General features: G+C 47.0%; 1 protein-coding gene across 9 annotated transcripts in view; it reads right to left on the bottom strand.

Moving 5' to 3' along the window:
- cnot1 (CCR4-NOT transcription complex, subunit 1) overlaps nucleotides 1-27,766 on the bottom strand; it is a 244,344-nt gene that overhangs the window by 146,162 nt on the left and 70,416 nt on the right. For all 9 annotated transcript variants that reach the window (XM_038807123.1, XM_038807130.1, XM_038807124.1 and 6 more), the window contains 6 exons: nucleotides 24,667-24,735; nucleotides 24,495-24,549; nucleotides 22,250-22,453; nucleotides 11,031-11,196; nucleotides 5,492-5,618; nucleotides 3,285-3,395 (listed from right to left, as the gene is read on the bottom strand). In XM_038807123.1, the coding sequence (XP_038663051.1) occupies nucleotides 3,285-3,395; nucleotides 5,492-5,618; nucleotides 11,031-11,196; nucleotides 22,250-22,453; nucleotides 24,495-24,549; nucleotides 24,667-24,735 (732 nt within the window). The remainder of the gene's footprint in view (nucleotides 1-3,284; nucleotides 3,396-5,491; nucleotides 5,619-11,030; nucleotides 11,197-22,249; nucleotides 22,454-24,494; nucleotides 24,550-24,666; nucleotides 24,736-27,766) is intronic.

The following is a 27,766-nucleotide window of genomic DNA, read 5'->3' on the forward strand; positions in this document are numbered from 1 at the left end:
GAGGGCATTAAGCAGCTCGAGTGAAAACTGTGTGCAAACAAAGGTGAAGATAAAAATAACTTTTTGCAAATCCTTCTATCACAAGCTATTATGTATTCAACAATTCAGTCTAAACAGAACTCACTTAATCTTGCACAGAAGAGTGATTAGATTTCATAAGTGTGCTGCTGTCTGGTGAAATTTGACAGAACTGGCTATTTTTAGCATGCGGAGTACAACTGGATAACAGAGTAGCACGTTTCACCATGTTCAAATAAATTTCCTGAGCAAAGCACAACAGAGTGAATGACAGTATTATGGAATTCCAGTCCTGGATTAGAATCAAGTAGGAGTTATCCAAAATCTGCTAGTGATTTATATACACCTTTAATGCCATAAACATTTAATTGCATCAGGACAGAATTAGCATGCGATTGCAGAAACACCGGTTGTGGTATTGAGATAGTTATTGCACATCTGAAAACTGCAAAACTGCTCAGTACATTATTTCCCATGACAACCTACAATGACACTGGGCTGGATAGAGAATATTGGCTCCATGCAACCCCTTGCAGTAAAATAATAGTGGAAAATAATAGTGGAATTTTCTTTGGTTTGACCTTAGTTGCTGGACAGTATAACAACGCTTCACTTTAACATAGTCGTTATTATTATCACAAGTAGGCATACATTAACACTGCAATGAAGTTACTGTGAAAATCCCCTAGTCGCCACATTCCGGCGCCTGTTCGGGTACACGGAGGGAGAATTCAGAATGTCCAAATTACCTAACAGAATGTCTTTCGGGACTTGTGGGAGGAAACCGGAGTACCCAGAGGAACCCCACGCAAACACGGGGAGAACATGCAGACTCCGCACAGACAGTGACCCAAGCTGGGATTCGAACCTGGGACCCCGGCGCTGGGAAGCAACAGTGCTAACCACTGTGCTACCGTGCCACCAAATTGTCTTCTGCTTTAAAATAATGCTATTAAAAATATTTAAATTATATTTTCAGAAGGACAATCATTTCCCAAGCAAACCTGCTCTTCTTGGTTTGTTGGAATTACTAACATACTGGCGATTCCATTATTTGTGGTCACTGGGCCAAAACGTGGAAACCGGGTCAGAGTTTCTATTCGTTCTTGGGATGCAAGGGTCACTGGCAAGGTACAACTGAACTGCAAGAGTCACTGGCAAGGTACAACTGGCCTCATAGAATTTACAGTGCAGAAGGGGGCCATTCAGCCCATCGAGTCTGCACCGGCTCTTGGAAAGAGCACCCTACCCAAGGTCAACAACTCCACCCTATCCCCATAACCCAGTAACCCCACCCAACACTAAGGGCAATTTTGGACACTAAGGGCAATTTATCATGGCTAATCCACCTAACCCGCACATCTTTGGACTGTGGGAGGAAACCGGAGCACCCGAAGGAAACCCACGCACACACGGGGAGGATGTGCAGACTCCGCACAGGCAGTGACCCAAGCCAGAATCGAACCTGGGACCCTGGAGCTGTGAAGCGATTGTGCTATCCACAATGCTACCGTGCTGCCCCACTTGGCCTGCAACTGAACAGCTTGTCAAGCCATTTCAGAGGACAGTTAAGAATCAACCACATTGTTATGGATCTAGAGTCACAAAGTCCAGACCAAGTAAGGATGTCAGATTCCCTTACCTGAATGACATTAGTGAGCCAGATGGATTTTTAACAACAATCCAGTAGTTTCATTGCCTTTATTAATTAGACCAGCATTTTATTCCAAATTCCTGTAGCTGCTGTGATGTCACTGGAGCATTAGTCCAGGCCTCTGGATTACTTGTCCAGTAACATCACCACTTTACTACCGTTCCCCTAGGTAAGTAGAATTACACAACAATACTTGTTGAGATTGCTGCAACAAAACTGTCGAATACAGTTGCATGATATTGTGCTCTTTTGACATCCAGGTGTACGGGCCCTTCCTGTTGATTCCCTTAGTTCCTATTTTTCTAAATTTGTCCTCATCGTTTTTGTTCCATGGAACATTAATGGAAACATATCTTTAAGTCGAGCAGAGTAAGGAACTCAAAGTGTCCAAATAGTATTGTTATAAAGTTTGTATTTTGGGCAGAAGAATCCAGACATTATGGCACCCAAGTGATTGAAGGGGTTTGTACAATTGGTTGGCTGGATGGTCAATGGATTGGCCAGTATTTTGCCTGGTGACCAACAGCGGTTGGTTTCTGTCAAGTGGAGTTTTTCAGAAAGAATCCAAGAGTAGCCACTGGATCCTCAAGGTGGAAGCAGCTCTCTCTCTGCTCCCTGCTGTCTCCGCTCTGCTGCCCACTGTCAGAAGGCAGAAGCTTCAAGACCCTGAAAGAAGCTGTCTGTCTCTTTCGCGAATGTCGGTTGCCTTCTATTTCTCAAAGTTCACAGCGAAAACCGTTACAAGCTGACACACGTGCACACACACAGTGGGGCGAGTTACGGGCTAGGGGAAAGAGTTAACCAGTTGTATTTGTTGTCTATTTAGTTAGATTGACTGTTAATAATAAAAACTGAATGGTGTTTAAAATTATAAACCCGGTGGCTGTAGTTATTGGGCAAAAAAATACCATGAGTATTTTAAGATAAAAATCAATTTCAACCATGTTGCGCCTATGGGTCAAGTGGGTCTGGAATTGACCATGCACTGACCCAGGGTGTCATAACACAGGTGAAATGATACACAGCATTGAAACTTTAAAAAAAATAAATTTGGAGTGCCCAATTCTTTTTTTCCCCCAATTAAGGGGCAATTTAGCATGGCCAATCCACCTAGCCTGCACATCTTTGGGTTGTGGGAGTGAAACCCTAACAAACAGAGCAAATGTGCAAACTCCACACGGACAGTGACCCAGGGCCGGGATCGAACCCGGGTCCTAAGCACCGTGATGCAGCGGTGATAACCACTGCGCCACCGTACCTTCCCCATTTTGAGACGCTAACACTGTGTTGGTACTTGGGAGCAGTTCATCATAATGCAGGGTCTCAAATTAAACCAAGTTAGTACAGGCAATGAGATTCAAAAACCTCAACACAACCATTTTTGTTTGGCTTACAAAATAAAATCTACTTTCCCAAATTTCATGCAAATCTTTCTATAACCGTGAGAATAAATCACCACTCTTGCTGTATATAACTGCATTACTGTACATAAACTTGAACTGAAGTCAAAATTTGTCTTGCTTTGCCTCAAACTGCATTTGACAACAACCTATTTAAAAAGTCACAAGAGCAGTGGTTGCAACTTCCATTCAAACTCAACTTGTTTACTTACCACTTCTTTCACGACATCAATAAATATTTCTACGTTCCATGTATGGGCCTGTGCAGAGTCACTTTTATCCTTCCCATCGCTCCAGATTCCACTACTCGGTGCAGAGATAGACTGTATGCCAAGAAAAAGTATTAGTTAAAAATCAAAATTAAACCAGAATTATAAGCTTTCCTGTTCCCGGCCCCAAAATCCAATGGCTAAGCCAAGTCTGATTTCTTCATTTTGTTGTTTTGAGTGAGCTGCAAGGGACCAGGAGATAGACATGGCTCTTTGTTCTCTGCTGGTTGTTAATAGAACTGAATTATTACAGATTTCAAGCAGGCACTGTACATTGCCATTTTCTTTACTGGCCTCGTTCCATGCCAATACTTTTCTTAATGGGTCGAAGACTATCCCAACCAGACATTAAAATCACCAGTCAGTAGTTGATCACGTCTAGGCACGTTCTGAGAATTCCACACTCTACTTAAAAGCACTGAACTATTCAATCTCCTCAGTCACTCCAGTTAGTACACTTCTCACATAACAGTGACGTATTACACCTAGACCATGTGGCAGCTTAGCGCTCACCTCAGCTTCAGACGGTTGAATGTTCAGTCTCCACTTTAGCACCCTCGCCCGGTGTGCATAATGTAAACGAACATTTACTGAGAGGGTGTTGCAGTGCTGCCTAACAATGTTAAAGTGAGGCCCCATCTGTTTTGTCAGACAGATGCAAAATATCCCTTGATACACTATTCAAAGAGCTGGGAGTTCGCATGGCAAAGCTTGGGCAACACATCTTTTAACCCACACCATCGTAAACAAATTAACTGGTTATTTATCTCATTTACTTTGCACCAATAACTGCCATGTTGGCCTACAAATCAGCAAGTCTCCAAATTGTGAAGTGCTTTGGGATTTCCTAGTGTGAAAGCCACGGCATTAATGCAATTTATATTTTTTCCCAGATTAACAAAATCCTCACACCAGATGGTAAAAGGTTTGTCACCATTGCTGATAGCAGGAAACAGTTTGCGACTGTAAAATTAGTTCACTGTAATTATGGTTTGGAATCAGTAAATGACATGAATGGAAGAACAATAAAGGTACTTTGCTTCTTCAGGTAGCAATTTTTAGGAATTGGAACAAGTAACTCTGTTATTCAGATCATGGTTTACCTAAGTAGGTGCCAGAGACAACAGATTATGAAAGTGAAGGAAATCAAACGAACAGACACTGGGAGATAGATAATGCACTATAGCAGGTGGAGGGGAAAATTCTGACCTCCGCATACAATTGTTGCTGAAGAATCTATGAAGTTGGGGAGGAAGACCAAAGACCTTTCATCAGGTTGGCCAAACTGCCTGGAGAATGGGAAAAGTACTTTTAATTTGAAAATTGATTGTGCTGAATGCACTGAGGGTGGCAGTGAGGTGTGCAAGAAGACTAAATGTGTGCATAGCGGGGCCTGGTCAGGACTCAGACACTTGAAAGACAGCTAAAATCAATGTGGCTCTAGAAGTGGGCATACATACTCAAGTCATTAACAAGGTACTGGGAATAGAAAAAAGTTAGTTTTGCAGACTTGGAGCATGGTAATTCATTGCAAAGCGATTTTGCTCTCAAACAGTTCACAACCTTCTACCCATTCAACTACATTGGATGGAAAATCCTGGATGGCAAACAGATGTCTAAAACCCCAGCAATGGTTCCTGGGATGGCTAAAATTCAAAAAACAGTTTAGTAGATTACCAGACTGCTAAAGATGATGCATATGGAGAAAAAGATTTCTGCTACATTTGATCGGATAATTTTAGAATGAAGCAAAAATCCATCCAGATCAAATGCAGTCACAAACTGTTTACATCAAAGACAGCAGGAAGCTGAGGCACTGAAGGTTGTGTGTGGTTGAGGTTATCCTCGAGAGAGGACTTTCAAATATGCAGTGATATTGCTACTCTGGCAGAAACCTTGGCTGCATGGCATATGATTGAAGATCAGCATCCGCACATGATGAAATTAATCTCAGTTGAGGAAACACCAATAGAATGATAAAGCTGTGATAGTGAATCAGTACACAGGAATACCTGAATGGGAACAGTGACAAGCTGCCAGTATAAAGGAAGCCACATTATGTTGATACTTTATCCCATTAGTTCAACAGCACAATCCTACAAGATCATATATTATATTTGTTTGTTTTTATTTACTTGTGTTCTGCTTACTTGTAAGGAAATGCCATCAGTCAGGCCTGAATGCGTCCGAGCCATCATCCCCAACACCCTGGCAACCTGAGAAGCCGTCACTTCCCGAACCCCAAACTGCAAAATGATTTGCCGGCATTCTTCAGCACTAAAGAAAGTTAAATATTAATTTAATAAGAAAAATTTATTTTCCAAGATACAGTTATTTGCAAGCACAGAACCAAAATTAATGGATGCCTGACTGAAACTTCGATTCAATACTAAAACAAATGTAAAACCGCAGTGATTATTGGCTATTCTTGGCAGCCAATTTAGCCTTTATATGGCAATAAACAGCCTTAAGTCAACTCCCATAAAAATGGCTCCTTCCTTGGAGGAAATATATTTTGAATTCTAAATGTTGTACGGGAAAATAGCTGTAACAGTCATTTATGCACCCTTCAATTGGGTACAAAGTTAACAGCAAACTTTTCAACTAGCAAAACCTTTGCATAGCCAAAGCACAAATTTAATAGCTCAGAGCAGCATTCTGATCATGAATGCAACCCAACTCGTTACTGGAAAACATCAAAATATAAACAAATCAACTCTACAAACTGCAGCAAAACATAAACCCTAACCTGGACCATTAGGAGCTCCTCCGGGGCAGGTGTGACCTGTATAAGTAGTACAGGTTGCACCTAAACTGGAGAGGCATAAATATCCTGGCCGCGAGGTTTGCTAGTGCCACACGGGAGGGTTTAAACTAATATGGCAGGGGGGCGGGCACCGGAGCAATTGGACAGACGGTGAAAGCATTGAGGCAGAACTAGGGAATAGGGCCAGTATGGCTCTGAGGCAGAGCAGACAGGGAGATGTTGCTGAACACAGCGGGTCTGGTGGCCTGAAGTGCACATGTTTTAATGCAAGTACTATTACGGGTAAGGCAGATGAACTTAGAGCTTGGATTAGTACTTGGAACGGAGATGTTTTTGCCATTACAGAGACCTGGTTTAGGGAAGGACAGGATTGGCAGCTAAACGTTCCAGGAATTAGATGTTTCAGGCGGAATAGACGGGGATGTAACAGGAGTGGCGGAGTTGCGCTACTGGTTAGGGAGAATATCACAGCTGTACTACGGGAGGACACCTCAGAGGGCAGTTAGGCTATATGGGTAGAGATCAGGAGTAAGAAGGGTGCAGTCACAATGTTGGGGGTTTACTACAGGCTTCCTAACAGCCAGCGGGAGATAGAGGAACAGATATGTAGAGAGATTTTAGAAAAGAGTAAAAACAACAGGGTTGTTGTGATGGGAGACTTCAACTTCCCCAATACTGACTGGGACTCATTTAGTGCTAGGGGCTTAGACGGGGCGGAGTTTGTAAGGAGTATCCAGGGGGGCTTCTTAAAACAATATGTAGACAGTCCAACTAGGGATGGGGTTATACTGGACCTGGTATTGGGGAATCAGCCGTCCAGGTGGTAGACGTTTCAGTAGGGGAGCATTTCGGGAACAGTGACCACAATTCAGTAAGTTTTAATGTGCTGGTGGACAAGGATAAGAGTGGTCCTAGGGTGAATGTGCTAAATTGGGGGAAGGCTAATTATAACAATATTAGGTGGGAACGGAAGAACCTAGATTGGGGGCGGATGTTTGAGGGTAAATCAACATCTGACATGTGGGAGGCTTTCAAGTGTCAGTTGAAAGGAATTCAGGACCGGCATGTTCCTGTGAGGAAGAAGGATAAATACGGCAAATTTCTGGAACCTTGGATAACAAGAGATATTGTTGGCCTCGTCAAAAAGAAAAAAGGAGGCATTTGTCAGGGCTAGAAGGCTGGGAACAGACGAAGCCTGTGTGGAATATAAGGAAAGTAGGAAGGAACTTAAGCAAGGAGTCAGGAGGGCTAGAAGGGGTCACGAAACGTCATTGGCAAATAGGGCTAAGGAAAATGGCACGGCTTTTTACACGTACATAAAAAGCAAGCGGGTAGCCAGGGAAAGGGTTGGCCCACTGAAGGATAGGCAAGGGAATCTATGTGTGGAGCCAGAGGAAATGGGCACGGTACTAAATGAATACTTTGCATCAGTATTCACCAAAGAGAAGGAATTGGTGGATGGGGAAAATGGAGAAGGGTGTGTAGACAGCCTGGGTCACATTGAGATCCAAAAAGACAAGGTGTTGGGCATCTTGAAAAAATACACAAGTCCCCAGAGCATGATGGGATCTACCCCAGAATACTGAAGGAGGCTAGAGAGGAAATTGCTGAGGCCTTGACAAAAATCTTTGGATCCTCACTGTCTTCAGGTGATGTCCCGGAGGACTGGAGATGTCCCAGAGAACTGGAGAATAGCCAATGTTGTTCCTTTGTTTAAGAAGGGTAGCAAAGATAATCCAGGGAACTACAGGCCGGTGAGCCTAATGTCAGTGGTAGGGAAATTACTGGAGAGAATTTTTCGAGACAGGATCTACTCCCATTTGGAAGCAAATGGATGTATTAGTGAGAGGCAGCATGGTTTTGTGAAGGGGAGGTCGTGTCTTACTAACTTGATAGAGTTTTTAGAAGATGTCACAAATATGATTGATGCAGGTAGGGCAGTGGATGTTGCCTATATGGACTTCAGTAAGGCATTTGACAAGGTCCCTCATGGTAGACTGGTACAAAAGGTGAAGTCACAAGGGATCAGGGGTGAGCTGGCAAGGTGGATACAGAACTGGCTAGGTCATAGAAGGCAGGGAGTAGCAATGGAAGGGTGCTTTTCTAATTGGAGGGCTGTGACTAGTGGTGTTCCGCAGGAATCAGTGCTGGGACCTTTGCTGTTCGTAGTATATATAAATGATTTGGAGGAAAATGTAACTGGTCTGATTAGTAAGTTTGCAGACAACACAAAGGTTGGTGGAATTGCGGACAGCGATGAGGACTGTCAGAGGATACAGCAGGATTTAGATCGTTTGGAGACTTGGGCAGAAAGATGGCAGATGGTGTTTAATCCGGACAAATGTGAGGTAATGCATTTGGAAGGTCTAATGCAGGTAGGGAATGTACAGTGAATGGTAGAACCCTCAAGAGTATTGAAAGTCAGAGAGCTCCAGGTGTACAGGTCCACAGGTCACTGCAAGGGGCAACGCAGGTGGAGAAGTCAAGAAGGCATACGGCATGCTTGCCTTCATTGGTCGGGGCATTGAGTATAAGAATTGGCAAGTCATGTTGCAGCTGTATAGAACCTTAGTTAAGCCACACTTGGAGTATAGTGTTCAATTCTGGTCGCCATACTACTGCAACGATGTGGAGGCTTTACAGAGGGTGCAGAAGAGATTTACCAGGATGTTGCCTGGTATGGAGGGCATTAGCTATGAGGAGCGGTTGAAGAAACTCGGTTTGTTCTCATTGGAACGACTGAGGTTGAGGGGTGACCTGATAGAGGTCTACAAAATTATGAGGGGCATAGACAGAGTGGATAGTCAGAGGTATTTCCCCAGGGTAGAGGGGTCAATTAGTAGGGGGCATAGGTTTAAGGTGCGAGGGGCAAGGTTTAGAGTAGATGTACAAGGCAAGTTTTTTTTTATACAGAGGGTAGTGGGTGCCTGGAACTCACTGCCGGAGGTGGTGGTGGAAGCAGGGACGAGTGTGACATTTAAGGGGCACCTTAACAAATACATGAATAGGATGGGAATAGAGGGATTCGGATCCAGGAAGTGTAAAAGATTATAGTTTAGTCGGGGAGCATGTTCAGCACGGGCTTGGAGAGCCGAAGGGCCTGTCCCGGTGCTGCATTTTTCTTTGTACTTCACAGGTTCACTGTTGCACAGTGACTATATATTAATAAGGGATCTATATATGAACATTAGGCAAACGAGGCCTATGGACAAGAGCCAAAAGGTACAAAGTTTCAAATCCTCTATTAGTGCACAGGTGACAGTTATGCGCACAGGGGAATTAGGAAGACAAAAAAAATTAAAGAGGCTGTTTGTAGCATGAGCAAAATCTTGGAAGGAGGTATTCGATCTGCATTATCAGCAAAGAAACACTTTTGTGCAGCAGAATAAAGCTTTAAAGATTGTCATTTGTGGGACATTTGCTCATTTCAAGAGGTTTATGCGCTCAGTATGGGTGCCACAACTACAGCAAGCATTTCTCCAAAGTCCTTGCAACAGGACGACCATTTTGTGCTCAATACAACCAATGTCATAGAATTAAAATTTTACAACACAAGAGGAAGCCATTCACCTATTGCATCTGCCCTCAAATGACTTGTCCCCACTACCCTGGCCTTTTCACACAGATTGTTTCCTTCATTGGTTCTGGTAGGCCAATTCATATCCTATCAGTGTGCAAAAAGTGTTTTTTCCATTCGATTACCTTAAATTTTTACCAAATATAAATATTGTTTCCTTAATTACCTGATCTAAACTTTTGTAACTTTGAATAGCTTTAATTTTGAAACTTCCCTATTTTAGTGAAAGCAGCTTCTTTTGTCTCCCTTAACAATAAAGCCATGCCTTCTTGAGATCATCTAAGTGCAATATGTTTGTACCCTTTTCGCATATTCACGTTAATTCCAAAGTAAAGTGCACAAAGCCTATCACAATATTCTAACTGCAGCCGGACCTTAACTCCGCTATGTAACCTATCAACCCAATTGCCATTTTCACGCCAAATAGTATCAACATGCTCCTTGCATATATGGTTCCTTAAATCTTTTTGTTCATCATTTCTTTATGGAAAGATTTCCCATTTGCTATTGACATTTCCTTTTTTTGACCCTCAGAAATGCATCACCTTACAATTCTCCGCATTAAATTTAATGAGACACCTGTCGACCCAATCTGAAAACCCACTGAGACGAGCTACTAAAAACGGTTTTGAAAAAGTCAACATCATGAACTCCCAAGTTAGGGCAGTGTAGAATCCAACTCACAAACATAAACTAGGACACTATTCATTGGTGTAGCACAGCACTATTACAGACTGAAATGGTTAGCTCACCACCGAGTAGGCAGCTTAATGCTAAACATCTAACAATTGTCCCTTTCAAATGCGAAAGATTTTACTTTCTCACAAGGTAAAATTATCTCAGTATTCAAATTATAAGTAAGGCTTTTAATGGTGGGATACCACTGCTCGACAATGTGATGCAGTGCAACTTTTAACTCTCTTCCCTCTTCACTTCCCCCATAGTACCAGATCTCAGCTATGTTACCATGGTTTCCGTAATGGAGAGAAAGAAAAATATGCCAGTCAAACTCCTAAACCACTTTCATATATCTTCTGGAAGTCAGCTTACAGCTACATTTGCAGAGATCTGGAAGTAGGTCAACTGTGTTTAATATTTCTGGTTGGAGTGGTTGGGGGGGGGGGGGGGGGGGGGGGGGGCAATTTAAACACCCATGCATGAGCGGCAAGTGTTGATGACACTGGCAACACATTGCATCTCAAGATTTTTACTATTTCAATGCTGTTGTTTCACCTGCATTGATACCCTTAGTCAGCAACTATTGGTGTATTCTTATCAGACAAAACACTTCTGTAGCAGAGGGCAGGCACTCTCAATGTAATATTGACAAAAGACTTGTACGTACCTTGTGCAAAAGCCATAGCCTACTTCTTGCATAAAATCTGCTAGTGAGCTGTCCATCGTTTTCGCTATCCCTCCCGAATCAGTCAGGATCCTATCCATCAGAATGTCCCGTTTTTCAGGATATAGCAGTGGTGCAAGCACCACAGGGCAACGCTCTTGCGGAAAATCTGGTACAAAAAAAATTCACAAATTATAACAAATACAGTCCTTTTGAACTGTATACCAGTGAATGTAGAAATCAAGAGAACTGTTGGTCTCTCCAAAAATCTAATCATTCGCCCAAAAACTGTATTTAAAACTACTCCAGACAAGTAGAGAAATTTCCCCTTCTTTTATATCCACCCAATATGCAACCTGCCGCAGACATCCAGGCATCTCCCCCTCTAATTTTATCTCCCTCAACCTTCCACTCCCTGCCCTTTTTACACAGCCATTTTCCAGTACTTCCTCAATGCAGCTTAGACGAGCTATGGATGAGCCACTTCCAAAGTTGAATATCCTGTCAACACGACACGCAACTATAAATGCCCCATTAGATAAGGTGCCCAAGGGCGACCTGCACCTGCAGAAGTATATGGTTAAACTAGCATTCAAGGCAAGTCACAGCAATTGCTTTCGCCTCTTCAACTTCCCCCTCTCACAAACACCGGCTGTATGTTGAGAAGCCCGCATTGGCACTAGGGGCCCTCTGGTTCCTCGTTTTTATGGTTATTAGACAGAACTTGAGACTGCCAGTCAATGTCGGCTTATTCAACCACCGTCAATCCTAACCCTTTCTTTACCTAACATGTATTTTTATTGAACTTTTAACATTTTATCACATTACACACAACTGGTGGAAATGGGAAGGGCGGGACTTCCGGTTGCGGCTATGCGGAGCTAAGCCACACGTTCGGCAGCTCCCGCTAAAAACGGACTTTGGGGCTCTTTTCAGGGCCCCCAACGGAGCTTTTTCAACGATTCCCGACGTGGGAAGGGGTCTGCAGTAGATCCCTAGGGTTCTATGGTCCGGACCAGGAGCGGGGTGAGCAGAAAAGCAGTGGCAGCGCCCCTGGAAAAGCGGGGGAAGGGAAACAAAATGGCGGCCGGCAGAGCCCTCAAGGAGCTGAGGCAGTGGGCGCAGGAGCAGGGGGCCCCTGGAGTTGGAGAGGGCCCACAGAATACTGGCTAGAAGGCCCAAGCTGAATGAGCCGCCGCGGGCGGTGTTGGTGTGGTTTCACCGGTTCGTTGACCGGGAGTGCGTGCTCCGGTGGGCCAAGGAGCGGAGCAGCACGTGGGAGAACACGGAGGTGCGGATCTTCCAGGACTGGAGTGCGGAGGTGGCTAAGCAGAGGGCCGGGTTCAACCGGACGAAGGCGGTGCTCCACAGATGGAGTGAGAGGTTTGGCATGTTGCAGCCGGCGCGTCTGTGGGTCACCTACAAGGACCGGCACCATTATTTTGAGTCCCCGGAGGAGGCGTGGGCCTTTGTGCAGGCCGAGAAACTGGACTCAAACTGAGGGTCAACGATGGAGATTTTGAATGAAAATGTAACTGTGTTTGATTTTTGCTCTGGAGGTTTTTGGGGAGGGGGGGGTGCTTTGTTTAATGCAGGATGTGTGGGGTGATGTGTTTATGTCTTTTTGTATGGGTCTGGTGGACGGGTTTGGGCAGGGAGTTAAACTGGGAGTGCGGGGAGTTGGTGGTGGGGACTGGCAATGGGAGTTGCCCTAGAGGCGGCGGGGTGGGCAGGGCGAAAGCGCGGGTTTTTCTCTGGTTTCCCGCGCTGCGGGATAATGGGGGGCGGGGTCAGGGCTGAGAAGCACGGGCCTTTGCTTGCTGTTATTTTCCCGCGCAAGAGCAGGGGGGGAGGAGAGCCAGTTGATGGGCACGAAGGAGGAGTAGTCCCACGTGGGGAGGGGTCAGAGGTGTGGCGGGAGTCGCCGGGGTCAGCAGAAGTTAGCTGGCTCACGGGAGTGCTGCGGAGGGGAGGGCGCGGCTAGGAGGGGTCCTAGCCTTCGGGGTGTTGCCGCCGTGGGGAACAGGCCGAGCGGGGGACGCTGGCCAGTGGATGGGTTATGGCTAGTCGGCAGGGGAGGGGGGCAGGGAGCCCTCTGATCCGGCTGATAACCTGGAATGTGAGGGGGCTGAACGGGCCGGCGAAACGGGCCCGGGTGTTTGCGCACTTGAAGGGGCTGAAGGCGGATGTGGCCATGCTCCAAGAGACACACCTGAAGGTGGCGGACCAGATTCGACTGAGGAAGGGGTGGGTGGGCCAAGTATTTCATTCAGGGCTGGATGAGAAGAATCGGGGGATGGCGATCCTGGTGGGAAAGAGGGTGTCGTTTGAGGCGTTAAAGGTGGTGGCTGACAGTGGCGGGAGGTATGTGATGGTGAGTGGTAAGCTGTAGGGGGAGCGGGTGGTGTTGGTGAATGTTTATGCCCCAAACTGGGACGATGCGGGGTTTATGCGGCGCATGTTGGGCCGCATTCCGGACCTGGAGGTGGGGGGCCTGAACCACGGTGCTGGATCCCCCATTGGATCGATCCAAGTCCCAGACGGGTAGGAGGCCGGCGGCGGCTATGGTGTTGAGGGGGGTTTATGGATCGGATGGGAGGGGTGGATCCCTGGAGGTTTGCGAGGCCAAGGGCCAGGGAGTTAATCGTTTTTCTCCCACGTGCAAAAAGCCTATTCTAGGATTGATTTGTTTTGTCCTGAGCAGGGGGCTGATTGAGGGTGGAGGATGTTGAATACTCTGCCATTGCCATTTCGGATCATGCCCCGCACTGGGTGGACCTCGGGCTGGGGGAGGAGAGGGACCAGCGTCCGCTCTGGCGCTTGGAGGTGGGGCTACTGGCAGACGAGGAGGTGGCCGGGAAGGTCCGGGTGTGTATTAAGAGGTACCTTGAGGCCAACGATAACGGGGAGGTCCGAGTGTGGACGGTCTGGGAGGCATTGAAGGCAGTGATTAGAGGGGAGTTGATTTCCATCCGAACCCATAGGGAGGGGGGGGGGGGGGAGCAGAGGGAGAGGGAGAGACTGATAGGGGAGATGGTGAGGGTGGATAGGAGATATGCGGAGGCTCCGGCGGAGGGATTGCTGGGGGAGCAGTGTAGCCTTCAGGCCAGGTTCAATCTATTGACTACCAGAAAGGCGGAAGCTCAGTGGAGGAAAGCACAGGGGGCGGTGTATGAGTATGGGGAGAAAGCGAGCAGGATGCTGGCACACCAGCTCCGAAAGCGAGTCGCGGCCAGGGAGACTGGGGGAGTGACGGATAGAGTTGGGAAGGTGGTACAGAGGGGGGGTAGACGTTAATGGGGTCTTTAGGGACTTTTATGGGGAACTGTACCAGTCTGAACCCCCGGTGGAGTGGGGGGGAATGGGGCGCTTCTTGGACAAGCTGCGATTTCCGAGGGTGGAGGAGGGGCAGGTGGAGGCACTGGGGGCGCCAATTGAGCTGGAGGAGCTGGTTAAAGGGATAGGGAGCATGCAGTCGGGGAAGGCGCCGGGGCCAGATGGGTTTCCGGATGAATTTTATAAAAGGTATGCGGACCCGTTGGGCCCCCTGTTGGTCCGGACCTTTAACGAGGTAAGGGAGGGGGGCTTTGCCCCCAACTATGTCACGGGCGCTGATTTCCTTGATCCTTAAGCGGGACAAGGACCCTCTGCAGTGTGGGTCATATAGGCTGATCTCACTGCTAAATGTGGACGCCAAGCTGCTGGCAAAGATCTTAGCCACAAGAATAGAGGATTGTGCGCCGGGGGTCATTCACGAGGACCAGACGGGGTTTGTGAAGGGAAGGCAGTTGAATACCAACATACGAAGGCTCCTCAACGTCATTATGATGCCGGCTGTGGAAGGGTAGGCGGAGATAGTGGTGGCATTGGATGCGGAGAAGGCCTTTGATAGGGTTGAGTGGGGGTATCTGTGGGAGGTGTTGGAAAGGTTTGGGTTTGCCCGTTGGGTGAGGTTGCTTTATGAGGCCCCGATGGAGAGTGTAGCCATGAATAGGAGGAGGTCGAAGTACTTTCGGCTGTACCGGGGGACGAGACAGGGGTGTCCTCTGTCCCCCTTGCTCTTTGCGTTGGCAATTGAGCCCCTGGCCATGGCGTTGAGGGAGTCAGGGAACTGGAGGGGCCTGGTGCGGGGTGGGGAGGAGCATCGAGTGTCGCTTTATGCAGACGACCTGTTGCTGTATGTGGCGGACCCGGTGGGGGGGGAGATGCCGGAGGTGATGAGGATTCTCAGCTAATTTGGGGGCTTCTCTGGGTATAAGCTCAACCTGGGCAAGAGCGAGTTGTTCGTGGTGCACCCAGGGATCAGAAGGAGGGGATTGATGGCTCCCACTGAAGCAGGCAGGGAGGAGCTTCAGATACCTAGGAGTACAGGTGGCTGGGAGGCCCTGCACAAGCTCAACCTCACAAGGTTGGTGGAGCAGATGGAGGGAGAGTTCAAAAGGTGGGATATGTTACCGCTGTCACTGGCGGGTAGGGTGCAGTCCGTCAAGATGACGGTGCTCCCAAGGTTTTTGTTCCTGTTCCAGTGCCTTCCAATCCTTATCCCGAAGGCCTTTTTTAGGAGTTTCGAGTATTACGGGATTTGTGTGGGAGCATGGGACTCCGAGTGTGAGAAGGGTATTCTGGGAGCGGGGCAGGGATATTGGGGGGGGGGGGGGGGGGGGGGGGGGGGGGGGCGGGCCGGCGCTGCCCAACCTCTGTGGGTACTATTGGGATGCCAACACATCGATGGTGCGTAAGTGGGTAATGGATGGGGAAGGGGCAGCATGGAAGAGGATGGAGGCACTGGTAACGGCACCGCTGCCGCTCCCTCCAACGAGGTATACCACGAGCCCGGTGGTGGCGGCTACCCTCAAAATGTGGGGGCAATGGAGACGGCATAGGGGAGAGGTGGGGGGCTCGATGGAGTCCCCGATACGGGGGAACCATCAGTTTGTTCCAGGGTGCATTGATGGCGGATTTCGGGGCTGGCTCAGGGTAGGTGTTAGCAGGTTGAGGGCATTGTTTGTGGATGGGAGGTTCGCGAGCTTGGGGGAGTTAGAGGGGAAGTTTGGGCTCCCCCCCCGGGGAACATGTTTAGGTACATGCAGGTTAGGGCGTTTGCCAGGCAGCTGGTGGAGGGGTTCGTCTTGCTGCCCCCACGTGGGGTACGGGACAGGGTGCTCTCGGGGGTGTGGGTTGGAGGAGGGAGGATTTCGGACATATACCGTGTAATGCAGGAAGTAGACGAGGCCTCGGTGGAGGAGCTGAAGGATAAATGGGAAGAGGAGCTGGTGAGGAGATTGAGGGGGGGACGGGGCGGATGCCCTAGAAAGCATCTTCCTGTGAGAGGCTTAGCCTCATACAGTTGAAGGTGCTGCATAGGGCCCACATGACTGGGACGAGGATGAGTAGGTTTTTCGGGATCCAGGGTCAAGCCAGGCTGGGGACTCGCAATTTTTGGGGTTGCAGTGGAGCCGGGAGTGCAGGAGGCGAAAGAGGCCGGTGTCCTGGCCTTTGCGTCCCTAGTAGCCCGGCGGAGGATCTTGCTTCAATGGAAGGATGCGAAGCCCCCAAGCGTGGAGGTCTGGATCAATGATATGGCGGGGTTTATCAAATTGGAGACGGTGAATTTTGCCTTGAGGGGATCAGTACAGGGGTTCTTTAGGCTTTGTGGGATGGGGCGGGTGTTCTTGGGTATTTACAATGGTTATTCTGTTAATATTGTTTTGTTGTCCTAAGATGGCCAAAGATGTCCAAAGTCCAAAGATGTGCGGGTTAGGTGGATTGGCCAAGCTAAATTGCCCGTAGTGTCCTAATAAAAGTAAGGTTAAGGGGGGGTTGTTGGGTTATGGGTATAGGGTGGGTTTGAGTATGGCTCGGCACAACATTGAGGGCCGAAGGGCCTGTTCTGTGCTGTACTGTTCTATGTTCTATGTTGTTTATATTTTGTGAAAATCTTAATAAAAATTATTTTTTAAAAAGGAAATGGGAAGGGTGGACCCTTGGAGGTTCCTGCACCCAGGAACGGGAGTACTCGTTTTTCTCGGCAATACTCGGCAATTGCAGTGTCAGATCATAGAACATAGAACATAGAACGATACAGCGCAGTACAGGCCCTTCGGCCCACGATGTTGCATCGACATGGGAAGTCAAAAACTAAAGGCCATCTAACCTACAGTATGCCATATGCTTATCCAATAAACTTTTTAATGCCCTCATGCTCCGCATTGGGTGGATATGGTACTGGAGAAGGGGGTTTATCAAATTGGAGACGGTGAATTTTGGAGAACGGGGTAGAGCAGAGGCCGGGGTGAAAACTGGGTGTGGGGCTTTTGGGGAGCCAAGTGTTCTGTGAGAAAATTGAAACGGCAATTAAGGAATATGTAGGTTTCAACTGTGAGGTGTCAAAAGCAGTTGTCTGGGAGGCTCTGAAGGCGATGGTGAGGGGTGAGGTAATTTTCTTTAAGGCCAGGGTGGACAAAGAAGAGAGGTTGGAGCGGCAGAGGGTAATAGATGAGTGGTTGGAGGTAGATAGGAGTTATGCAGAAGATGGGGACCCAGCGAAGCTGGAAAAGAGGAAGGAACTACAGGCGAACTTCGACCGACTGTCTACCAGGAAGGCGGTGCACCAACTGAGACGAGGAAGGGGTGCAGTTTATGAACATGGAGATAAGGCTCTGTATGTTAGCAGGTCAGTTCCGGAGGGAAGCAGCAGCAAGGGAAATTTTGCAGGTGAGGGATAGGGCAGGGAAGTTGGTGGTGGCTCCGGAGCTGATTAACAAGATTTTTGAGGAGTTCTATGAAAGGTTGTATAGGTCAGAGCAACCAGGGGAGACCATGAGATGCAGAAATTTCTAGATGGGTTGGAGTACCCGAGGCTAGGGGAGGGGGACAGGGCTACATTAGAAGGAGCAATAGTGGAGCAGGAGATAAAGGATGCAATTGGGAGGATGCAGTCGGGGAAGGTGGCAAGGCCGGATGGGTTTCCGGTGGAATATTATAAAAAATTAGGGCAGCATGGTGGCCTAGTGGTTAGCACAACCGCCTCACAGCGCTGAGGTCCCAGGTTCGAATCCCGGCCCTGGGTCACTGTCTGTGTGGAGTTTGCACATTCTCCCCGTGTCTGCGTGGGTTTCGCCCCCACAACCCAAAAATGTGCAGAGTAGGTGGATTGGCCACACTAAATTGCCCCTTAATTGGAAAAAATAATTGGGTAATCTAAATTTAAAAAAAAAAATAAAAAAAATTTAAGGATAAGCTGGCACCCCTGATGGTGGGGATGTTTGAAGAGGCGATAGGGTAGGGGGTGTTGCCACAAACCTTGGGGCAGGCATCGATTTCACTGTTGCTAAAAAAAAGAGACGGATCCGACGGAGTGTGGGTTGTATAGGCCTATATCACTTCTGAATGTGGACGCAAAAGTGTTGGCAAAGGTATTGGCAGATCGGGAGGCACTCCTCCAGCCTAAGGTGATACATGAGGATCAGATGGAGTTCGAGAGAGGGAGGCAACTGTTTTCAAACATTAGACGGGTTTTGAACGTTGTTATGGCACCGGCGGATGGGAAGGAAACTTTTCGAGATACTTTTCTCTCCACTGTGGGACTAGGCACCGATGTCCTATGTCCCCCCCCCCCCCCCCCCCCCCCCGATGTTTGCACTTGAGCCGTTGGCCATCGCATTAAGAAGTTCGGAAGCATGGAAAGGAATAGTGCGGGGGGGGGGGGGGGGGGGGGGGAGAGAGAGAAAGAAGGAGAAGAGATAGAGCATAGGGTGTCCTTATATGACGACGACTTGCTGCTGTATGTGCCGGAGCAGAGTGCATCGATCGGGGGAATATTGGAGCTACTGCGAGTATTTTGGTCTTTCTCAGGGTACAAGCTGAACCTAGACAGGAGTGAGTATTTTGTGGTGTCTCAGCCAGGGGTGGGGGAGCTGCCATTCCGTAGGGCAGGAACTCACTTTAGGTATCGGGGGTGCAGGCTGCCCGGGAATGGGGGAGGTTTCGCAGGTACAACATTTTTAGTTTGGTGGGGAGAGTGAAAGCCGACCTGGCACGGTGGGATGGTCTCCCTCTGTCACTGACAGGTCGGGTACAGGCGGTTAAAATGAATGTGTTGCCGCGATTTCTGTTTATTTTTCAATGCCTGCCGATTTTCTTGCCAAAGGCTTTCTTCAGGGAGATTGAGGGAAGGATTACGTCGTTCATATGGGGAGGGAAGGTGGCCAGAGTCAGAAAGGTGCTACTACAGAGGGGAAGGCAGGCAGCGTGTTTGGGTCTTCCGAACCTAATATACTACTGCTGGGCAGCGAATGTGGAGAAGGTGCAGGGCTGGGTCAGAGGGGTTGATTCCTAGTGGGTCAGAATGGAGGAGAGTTTGTGCAGGGGGTCAGGATTGAAAGCACTAGCAACAGTGCCGCTCGCAATAGCCCCGGGGAAGTACGCAGAGTCCGGTAATAATAGCTTCATTGAAAATCTGGAGGCAGTTTTGCCAACACTTCAGGTTGGGGGCAGGGTCAAGGGAAATGTCGATTCGGGGGAACCACAGATTTGAGCCAGGGAGGTGGGATGGAAATTTCGGGAAATGGGAAGAGAAGGGGATTAAGACGCTAAAAGATTTGTTTCTTCGGGGCCGGTTTGCAGGATTGAAGAAGCTGTAAGCAAAGTATGGGCTGAAGCAGGGAGAAATGTTTAGATACATGCAGGTTCGGGATTTTGCCAGAAAGGAGATTCAGAGCTTCCCAGAGGAACCGGCCTCCATATTGCTACAGGAGGTGCTGACGACAAGGGGACTGGAGAAGCGGGTAGTGTCAGCGGTCTACGGAGCTATTTTGGAAGAGGATAAGACACCACTGGAAGGGATCAAAGCAAAGTGGGAGGAAGAGTTGGGAGAGGTTATAGAGGAGGGGGGTCAGGTGTGAGGTGCTCCAGAGAGTAAATGCCTCCACCTCATGTGCGAGGTCGGGGGCTGATACAGCTGAAGGTGGCATACAGAGCACACCTCACGAGGGCGAGCCGATTCTTTGAAGGAGTAGAAGATGTATGTGAACGTTGCCGGGGGGGGGGGGGGGGGGGGGGGGGGGGGGCTAATCAGGTTCATGTGTTTTGGTCCTGTCCAATGCTAGAGGATTACTGGAAGGAGGTTTTAGGGTAATCTCCCTGTGCCCTGGTGTGGCGGGGGGACCTGCTGGAATTCTTTACTCTTGAGAAGGTTAAGTTTGAACTGAGGGGAAGGACGGAGGGGTTCTACAAGTCATGGGCATTATTTATTATGCACTTTCAAATACTGGATAACATAGAACATTAGTTGGGGGGGGGATGGGTGGGAGGGTTGGGAGGGAGGGGGGCTATGTGTATTAAGGGTGACTATGGGTAATCCCTGATTTCTTTTTGTCAGTTGTTAATGTAAACATGCGGGCTAATGTTTGGGGGTTGGTGGGAGGATGGGATTGTTTTATTGTTATGGGCATTGACATATTTCTTGCTGATTATTGTTGGTGAGTGTAAATTTGGGAGAAAATATGAAAAAGGAGAATAAAAATTTATTTAAACAAATGCACACCTCCCCCCCCCCCCCCCCCCCCCCCCCCCCCCCCCCCCCCCCCTTCTTTCCCCATCACCGCCACACACAATCAGGGAGACAATGGCTAGGGCGTCAGCCCCCCCTTCTCATGAAGAGCTCTGGCTGCTCTGATACCCCTGGACATGGCCTCAAAGAAGAACACCCAGTACCTGACAAGTTTGCGGCATGCCCAGAACATGTAGGTGCGGTTGGTTGAGCCTCCCTAGCACCATTTGCATTTACCCTCCACCTCTGGAAAGAACCCACTCATTTGTGTTCTCGTTAGGTGTGCACTGTGCACCATCTTTAGTTGTTAGGCTCGGCCCTGCGCAAGTGGAGCCCTGCGCTGTGGGGGTGATATTTGGCCTGACCAGTGCTTCGATCCTGACATTAATACATAGGCGTAGACATGGATCGATCAGGAGCAGAAACTGTAGCCTACCTTACCCAGAGACACCAAAACAAAATGTATCATACCCAATCACTCCATCAGTTGAGGCCAACTACCTCAACTTGAGTCGAGGATTAAATTCAGGATTTTTGTAGTTTCTACAGCTCAGCTACTCACTCATAGAATTTACAGTGCAGAAGGAGGCCATTCGGCCCATTAAGTCTGCCCGGCTCTTGGAAAGAGCACCCTCCCCAAGGTCAACACCTCCACCCTATCCCCATAACCCGACCCAACACTAAGGGCCATTTTGGACACTAAGGGCAATTTATCATGGCCAATCCACCTAACCTGCACATCTTTGGACTGTGGGAGGAAACCGGAGCTCCCAGAGGAAACCCACGCACACACGGGGAGGATGTGCAGACTACGCAGACAGTGACCCAAGCCGGAATCGAACCTGGGACCCTGGAGCTGTGAAGCAATTGCGCTATCCACAATGCTACCATGCTGCCCTATCTGCCACTCAATTTTCTGGTTAAACCATTGGCAAGATGAAGCAGCACATCATGTTGTGCATTTGCTACTTTGCTATTGGAGCTCCAGACATAATAATAATAATCTTTATTGTCATAAGTAAGCTTACTACAATGAAGGTATTGTGAAAAGTCTAACCCTAACCTGTTCAGGAACACGGTGGGAGAATTCAGAATGTCCAAATTCCCCAACAACACGTCTTTCAGGAATCGTGGAAGGAAACTCACGCAGATACAGGGAGAATGTGCAGACTCCACACAGACAGTGACCCAAGCCGGGAATTGAACCTGGGACCCTAGCGCTGAAGCAACCACTGTGCTACCGTGCAACCCAGCGAGCACTTACACCACAGACTGCAGCAGTTTAAGCGACCCACCACCACATTCTCAGGGCTACCACAAGCGGGAAATAAATGGTGACCATACCAGCGATCCCCAAAAATGTATTACAAAAAATTGTAAGATGGCTGACATTGGAAGCTTTCGGCATCCCCTAGAACATAATACAGATGTTCATAAAACCTCTACTACAGAGGAATAGCCATCCAGCCTCATATTTCCCAGCTTTGCATACATAGCTCTGTGTGTTACACTATTTAGAGTACATATCCAAGATTTTTTTTTTTTTAAATACAATGTGGGATGCTGCCTTTACCACCCCATCACCCTCTGGGTGGAAATAAAATCTCACTCCCCTCTAATGGCTCTTTCCCAATTGTACATACTAGAGATTATACATCCACACTTTGCTTACCTCTGCGCAACGTCTTAAGGAAAGCGCCAATCTGTTCCTGCCCAACACCAAAAGCTCCTTTTTGCCCAAAAAGGAGATGGGAGAGGAGCAGGTGCAGGACCTCTATTGCAATATCCTGAAAGCCACCTTCTTGGTTCCCACTTACGTCTGCGTCGATGTAAGATCGCAGGAGGTCTGGGAGTTTCTGTTTCACAAACTGGAGAGCTGAAATTCAAGAGAAACAGCTTTAATAGAAGGACATCACCACCTAAATCCTTTTCAGTCGTGATAGGGCTGGCAATTCAAGTAGCAGGTAGATGCTTGGGGGAAGCTCAATCTGTGAGCAGGAAAGGAGTCAATGGAACAGCTTAACCTGCCAAAGGAAAGCTATGTGCTGCTAGAGAGGACTTATACAGGCTTGCAATGGGGTAGTGCTCAAAATTGACAACACAGTTTTGAGAATTTGCAGGCATCTGTAAATTTCCAACATGTAGGGAAATAGAGGGATCCTCTCCGTTATTACAGATAACGAAGCTTCTGCCACATGTGAAGTTTTGAACTGTACAGAAAAAATAACAGCTAGGGTTGGTGGGACTACGGGTAATCCACTGATAGTAAATGAATAAAACTAAATCACATGCAATTAAAATCTAATGTTCTTGCTACTTCTAATAGTTTTCATTTAATATTTTCAGTTTTTCTTTCAAAGAACAGCTCCCTGTTTTTGATAAATCAAACCTACAGAAATTAAACCCCAGGAAAGATATGGCTGCGAATCGGGATTTCCCCATTCATAATGTGCCAAAGAACTGTATACAGTCTTCCTCAAGTTAGCAAGAAGAAAGCGGACACGCAGCATTTTATTTATCAGCAAAAAACTTGGAAATTCTTTCAAAGAAAGCCAAATGTGCACAAAACCAATAATGTGATGTTACAAAATATAGATCCAACACAAACAGGTGAACTTAGAAAGGGCAGTTTTCAACTCCTTATTCTTCTAGAAATTCTTACAATTCCAAAACGGCAATGGCAGTGAATGTGAAACAGGCAAGAAACATTTCTTAAGGAAGCGCAATGCTGCAAATTTAATAATAAAACTAATTGAGTGCTGGAGCCACTGTTAAAGTAAATGCCCCAAACACAAAAAGTAACTCTTTAAATGGCAGTGCAGTAGAGATATTAGGCTAGTAGGAGACACCTGCCTTGTATCAAGTGACTCTGCACAGTTCATTTGTAACTGGAAAAATTAACTGATCACCATGTCTGGAAACAAGAGTGCTTGTCCAAGTTATTTCTTTTCATTGTGCAGGCAGCCAAATCTAAGTACACAGTCCAGCTCCCGAGTAGATTATAGCTTTGCCTGGAAGAACTTGTTACTTTACCTTCCAACTTCACTACTTATAACAGCCCTACCCGCACTATTATTATACTTTCACACTTTTGTGCTGGTATCACCGCACTAAGAATTAGGTTGAAGCTAATATTTCATATTGAATTATTACAGCCAAAAGAACAAAGAAATACAGCACAGGAACAGGCCGTTCGACCCTCCAAGCCTGCACCGACCATGCTGCCCGTCTAAACTAAAATCTTCGACACTTCCGGGGTCCATATCCCTCTATTCCCATCGTATTCATGTATATGTCAAGATGCCCCTTACATGTCACTATCATCCCTGCTTCCACCACCTCCTCCGGCAGCGAGTTCCAGGCACCCACTACCCTCTGTGTAAAAAAAAAAAAACTTGCCTCGTACATCTCCTCTAAACCTTGCCCCACGCACCTTCAACCTGTGCCCCCTAGTAATTGATCTCTCTAGCCTGGAAAAACGTATCTGACCATCCACTCTGTCTATGCCCCTCATAATTTTGTAGACATCCATCAGGTTGCCCTCAACCTTCTTCATTCCAGTGAGAACAAACCAAGTTTATTCAACCTCTCCTCATAGCTAATGCCCTCCATACCAGGCGTCATCCCGGTAAATCTCTTCTGCACCCTCTAAAGCCTCCACATCCTTCTGGTAGTGTGGTGACCAGAAATGAACACTATACTCCAAGTGTGGCCTAACTAAGGTTCTATACACAAGGTTGGGCAAGAGAGAGGACTACTCTCATCCTATTAGCCTGGACTGTATTCAAGCCAATGCCTGAGGCGTAGACAGCACATCAATCCAATCTATTGAGATATTTGAGTATTATTGAGATAGTCTAATTTCACAGCACAACACAGGTTGAAAATGTGTTACATAAACAAGTTTTGTCACTCACCAAACCCCCGCAGATCTGAGCTAGAAGAATTCAGCAATGCAAGGCCAAAGATGACCTGAAACACAAAGGTGCATAATGTCACAACTCAAATGTGTTGAGTGTAAATTAGAAGCAATATGCAAGGATGTCTATTGAAACAATTACCGTTTTGTCACACATCACGTGCTCTTACCTCTTGGACCTTGCTTAACTTGAGCACTTTACTAAGCTGAGTAAACAGATAGGGTGAAGGTTTCAGACTCTGAAGAGAGAAGTAAAATTAATTAGACAAATCTTAAACAAAAGAGTTGATGTAACTTCGGCTATATTGGGCATGGGAAATTAAAATTGCACATGTGGTATATGCAATATAAAAACAGAAGCAGATGAAAGAGGAAGAAGGATCAACCCGTCAGAAGATGCAGAGGAGAACCATTCGCCAGAAATGTTACATCCAAAATATGAACTCTACATTTCAAGCTTTCCCCAGCTATAGGCACTCATTTTTGTTCATTTTTTGACAACTTATAAACAGCCAATTTATCAAGAAGCTTCCTTTTCAATCTGAAACTTAGTTAACATGAAGGCGTCCTGGGCTTCATCATAGGGGCATACAGAACAAAAGCAAAGTAGTTATGTTAAATTCTGGCTCGGGCAACAGAGCGGTTCGCACTGCACCCAGATGGAGCTGAGGACCTGGGTTCGATCCTGGCCCCGGGTCACTGTCTGTATGGAGTTTGCACATTCTCCCCATGCCGGTGTGGGTCTCACCCCCAGAACCCAAAGATGCACAGGCTAGGTAGATTGGCCACTCTAAATTGTTCTTTAATTGAAAAAAAAAGAATTGGGCACTTTAAATTTATATTTAAAACACCTCTGGTTTGTCCTCAACTGAGTATTGTGTCTGGTTCTGGGCACCAAACCTTAGGAAGAATGCAATGAAAAAATGAAAATCGCTTATTGTCACAAGTAGGCTTCAAATGAAGTTACTGTGAAAAGCTCCTAGTCTCCACATTCCGGCACCTGTTCCGGGAGGCTGGTACGGGAATTGAACCGTGCTGCTGGCCTGCCTTGGTCTGCTTTAAAAGCCAGCAATTTAGCCCTGTACTAAACCAGCCCCTAGAACGTGAAGGTATTAGAGAGGAAGCAGAAATGATTAATGAGGGAATGGTTCCAGGGATGAGGGGCTTCAGTTATGTATGTAGAATTGAGGGTTTGGGTCTGTTTTCCCTGGAGATGGAAGTGTTGGGAGGAGATTTGATAGTTATATTCCTGGGATGACGGGTTTGTCTTAGAACATAGAACAGTACAGCACAGATCAGGCCCTTCGGCCCTCAATGTTGTGCCGAGCAATGATCACCCTACTCAAACCCACGTATCCACCCTATACCCGTAACCCAACAACCCCCCCCCCCCCCCCCCCCTTAACCTTACTTTTAAGGACACTACGGGCAATTTAGCATGGCCAATCCACCTAACCCACACATCTTTGGACTGTGGGAGGAAACCGGAGCACCCGGAGGAAACCCACGCACACACGGGGAGGACGTGCAGACTCCGCAGACAGTGACCCAGCCGGGAATCGAACCTGGGACCCTGGAGCTGTGAAGCATTTATGCTAACCACCATGCTACCATGCTGCCCCACGGTAAGGCTGAGCAAGTTGAGCATATATTCATTGGCGTCTTGAAAAATTCAAGGTGATCTTGTTGAAACAGAAGATTTGAGGGGGCTTGACAGAGTAGATGTGAAAAGATGTTTCCCCTCGTGAAGGAAACTCGAATGATGGGACACGGTTTCAAAATATGGATGTCTCATTTAAGGCTAAGATGGGGAGGAATATAATCTTTCAGAGGATTGTTACTCTTTGGAATCCTCTTTCCTCCATCACTTTCATAAACTGCATCTTTGCCTTCAATTTCACCTTCATACTCAGCCCTTGGACAATGAGAATACTGGTGCATTTCGTTGAAGTACTTTAAGGATCTAATACTAGAAACACACTTCAAAGGCCCTGACACTTCCCTCGCTTTTCATCTCTAGCTGCCTGCACATAGGTGAGAGGTTATACGAAATATATTGAAGACATCTTTGGCTTTACTGTCATTTTTATGTCCTACTTTCCAGGATACATCAAACCACAAAATATAAATGACCATTTCATTTCCTCCAAGAAACCAAAGCCCCGCTGTTACCAGACTCCTAAAAGACCCTCTTGTGGACTGACCTCATTAACACTACACCCCTGTATGCTTCACCTGATGCCGGTGTTATATAGTTACATTGTGTACCTTGTGTTGCCCTATTATGTATTTTCTTTTATTTCCTTTTCTTCTCATGTACTGAGTGATCTGTTGAGCTGCTCGCAGAAAAATACTTTTCACTGTACCTTGGTACATGACAATAAACAAATCCAATCTTAGCCAATGCGAATATTCAGAGTTTTCAAAAGTCAAGCTTTTAACCATTTGACCCATTCTTACTGGCTTACAACCACTGCCCACGCATGATTTTTGTCTTCCCTTAGCTTTTTCAGTTTGCTGAACAGTAGCTACAGTATTATGACTCTAACCAAATGTATTGAATGGGGGACTGGGCATGCCAAAAACTGAGAGTTGAGAGACGTAGAACAAGGATTCTCCTTTTAAAACTGCAATGAAAAAAAACTCTAGTGAGAAGGTCGAGATGGGCTTGATTAAATCGAAGCTGGCACTAGAGAAAGAAAGATTTTAAAAATCCAATATGCCATCCCTGACAGCATTTATTGATTGGACAGCAGGAAGAAACAGTTAGCTCTAAAAAAAAAGTACATTTCTTACCCTGCTAGATGTGCAGTTCAGTCAGGCATTTACAAATTCAAACCTCCCTCAATGGCCAGTAAGTAAATATTCCATTATTTCTGTCTTGATCCACACAAATCAGGAAGGTCCCCATTACAATAGCTGGTCTCTGTTAAGTTAGGTCATCTCAACCAGAGTGAAAGCCAGTCAAAAGGAATTGAGAGCAGGGAATTCAATTCAGAGATCCCACTGCTGACCATTAAGGAAATAACTGCCCATGTGTAGCAGGCAAACAGAACAAGAGCGGGCTCAGGTATAATGTCCAGATTCACATATGTCGGGCCGGTTAGGCATAATGTTTGGACAGCTGTCTGCCCATGACAGGGGCTAGCACTACTGCCTCACAACGCCAGGGACCCGGGTTCAATTTCAGCCCTTCTCTCTGTGCCTGTGTAAAGATATGCAAATCCGGATAGCAAATATATGCTAAATTGCCCCTTAACGTCCAAAATT

The sequence above is a fragment of the Scyliorhinus canicula genome, chromosome 9 (genome assembly GCF_902713615.1).
Source record: "Scyliorhinus canicula chromosome 9, sScyCan1.1, whole genome shotgun sequence".
Lineage (NCBI taxonomy): Eukaryota > Metazoa > Chordata > Chondrichthyes > Carcharhiniformes > Scyliorhinidae > Scyliorhinus > Scyliorhinus canicula.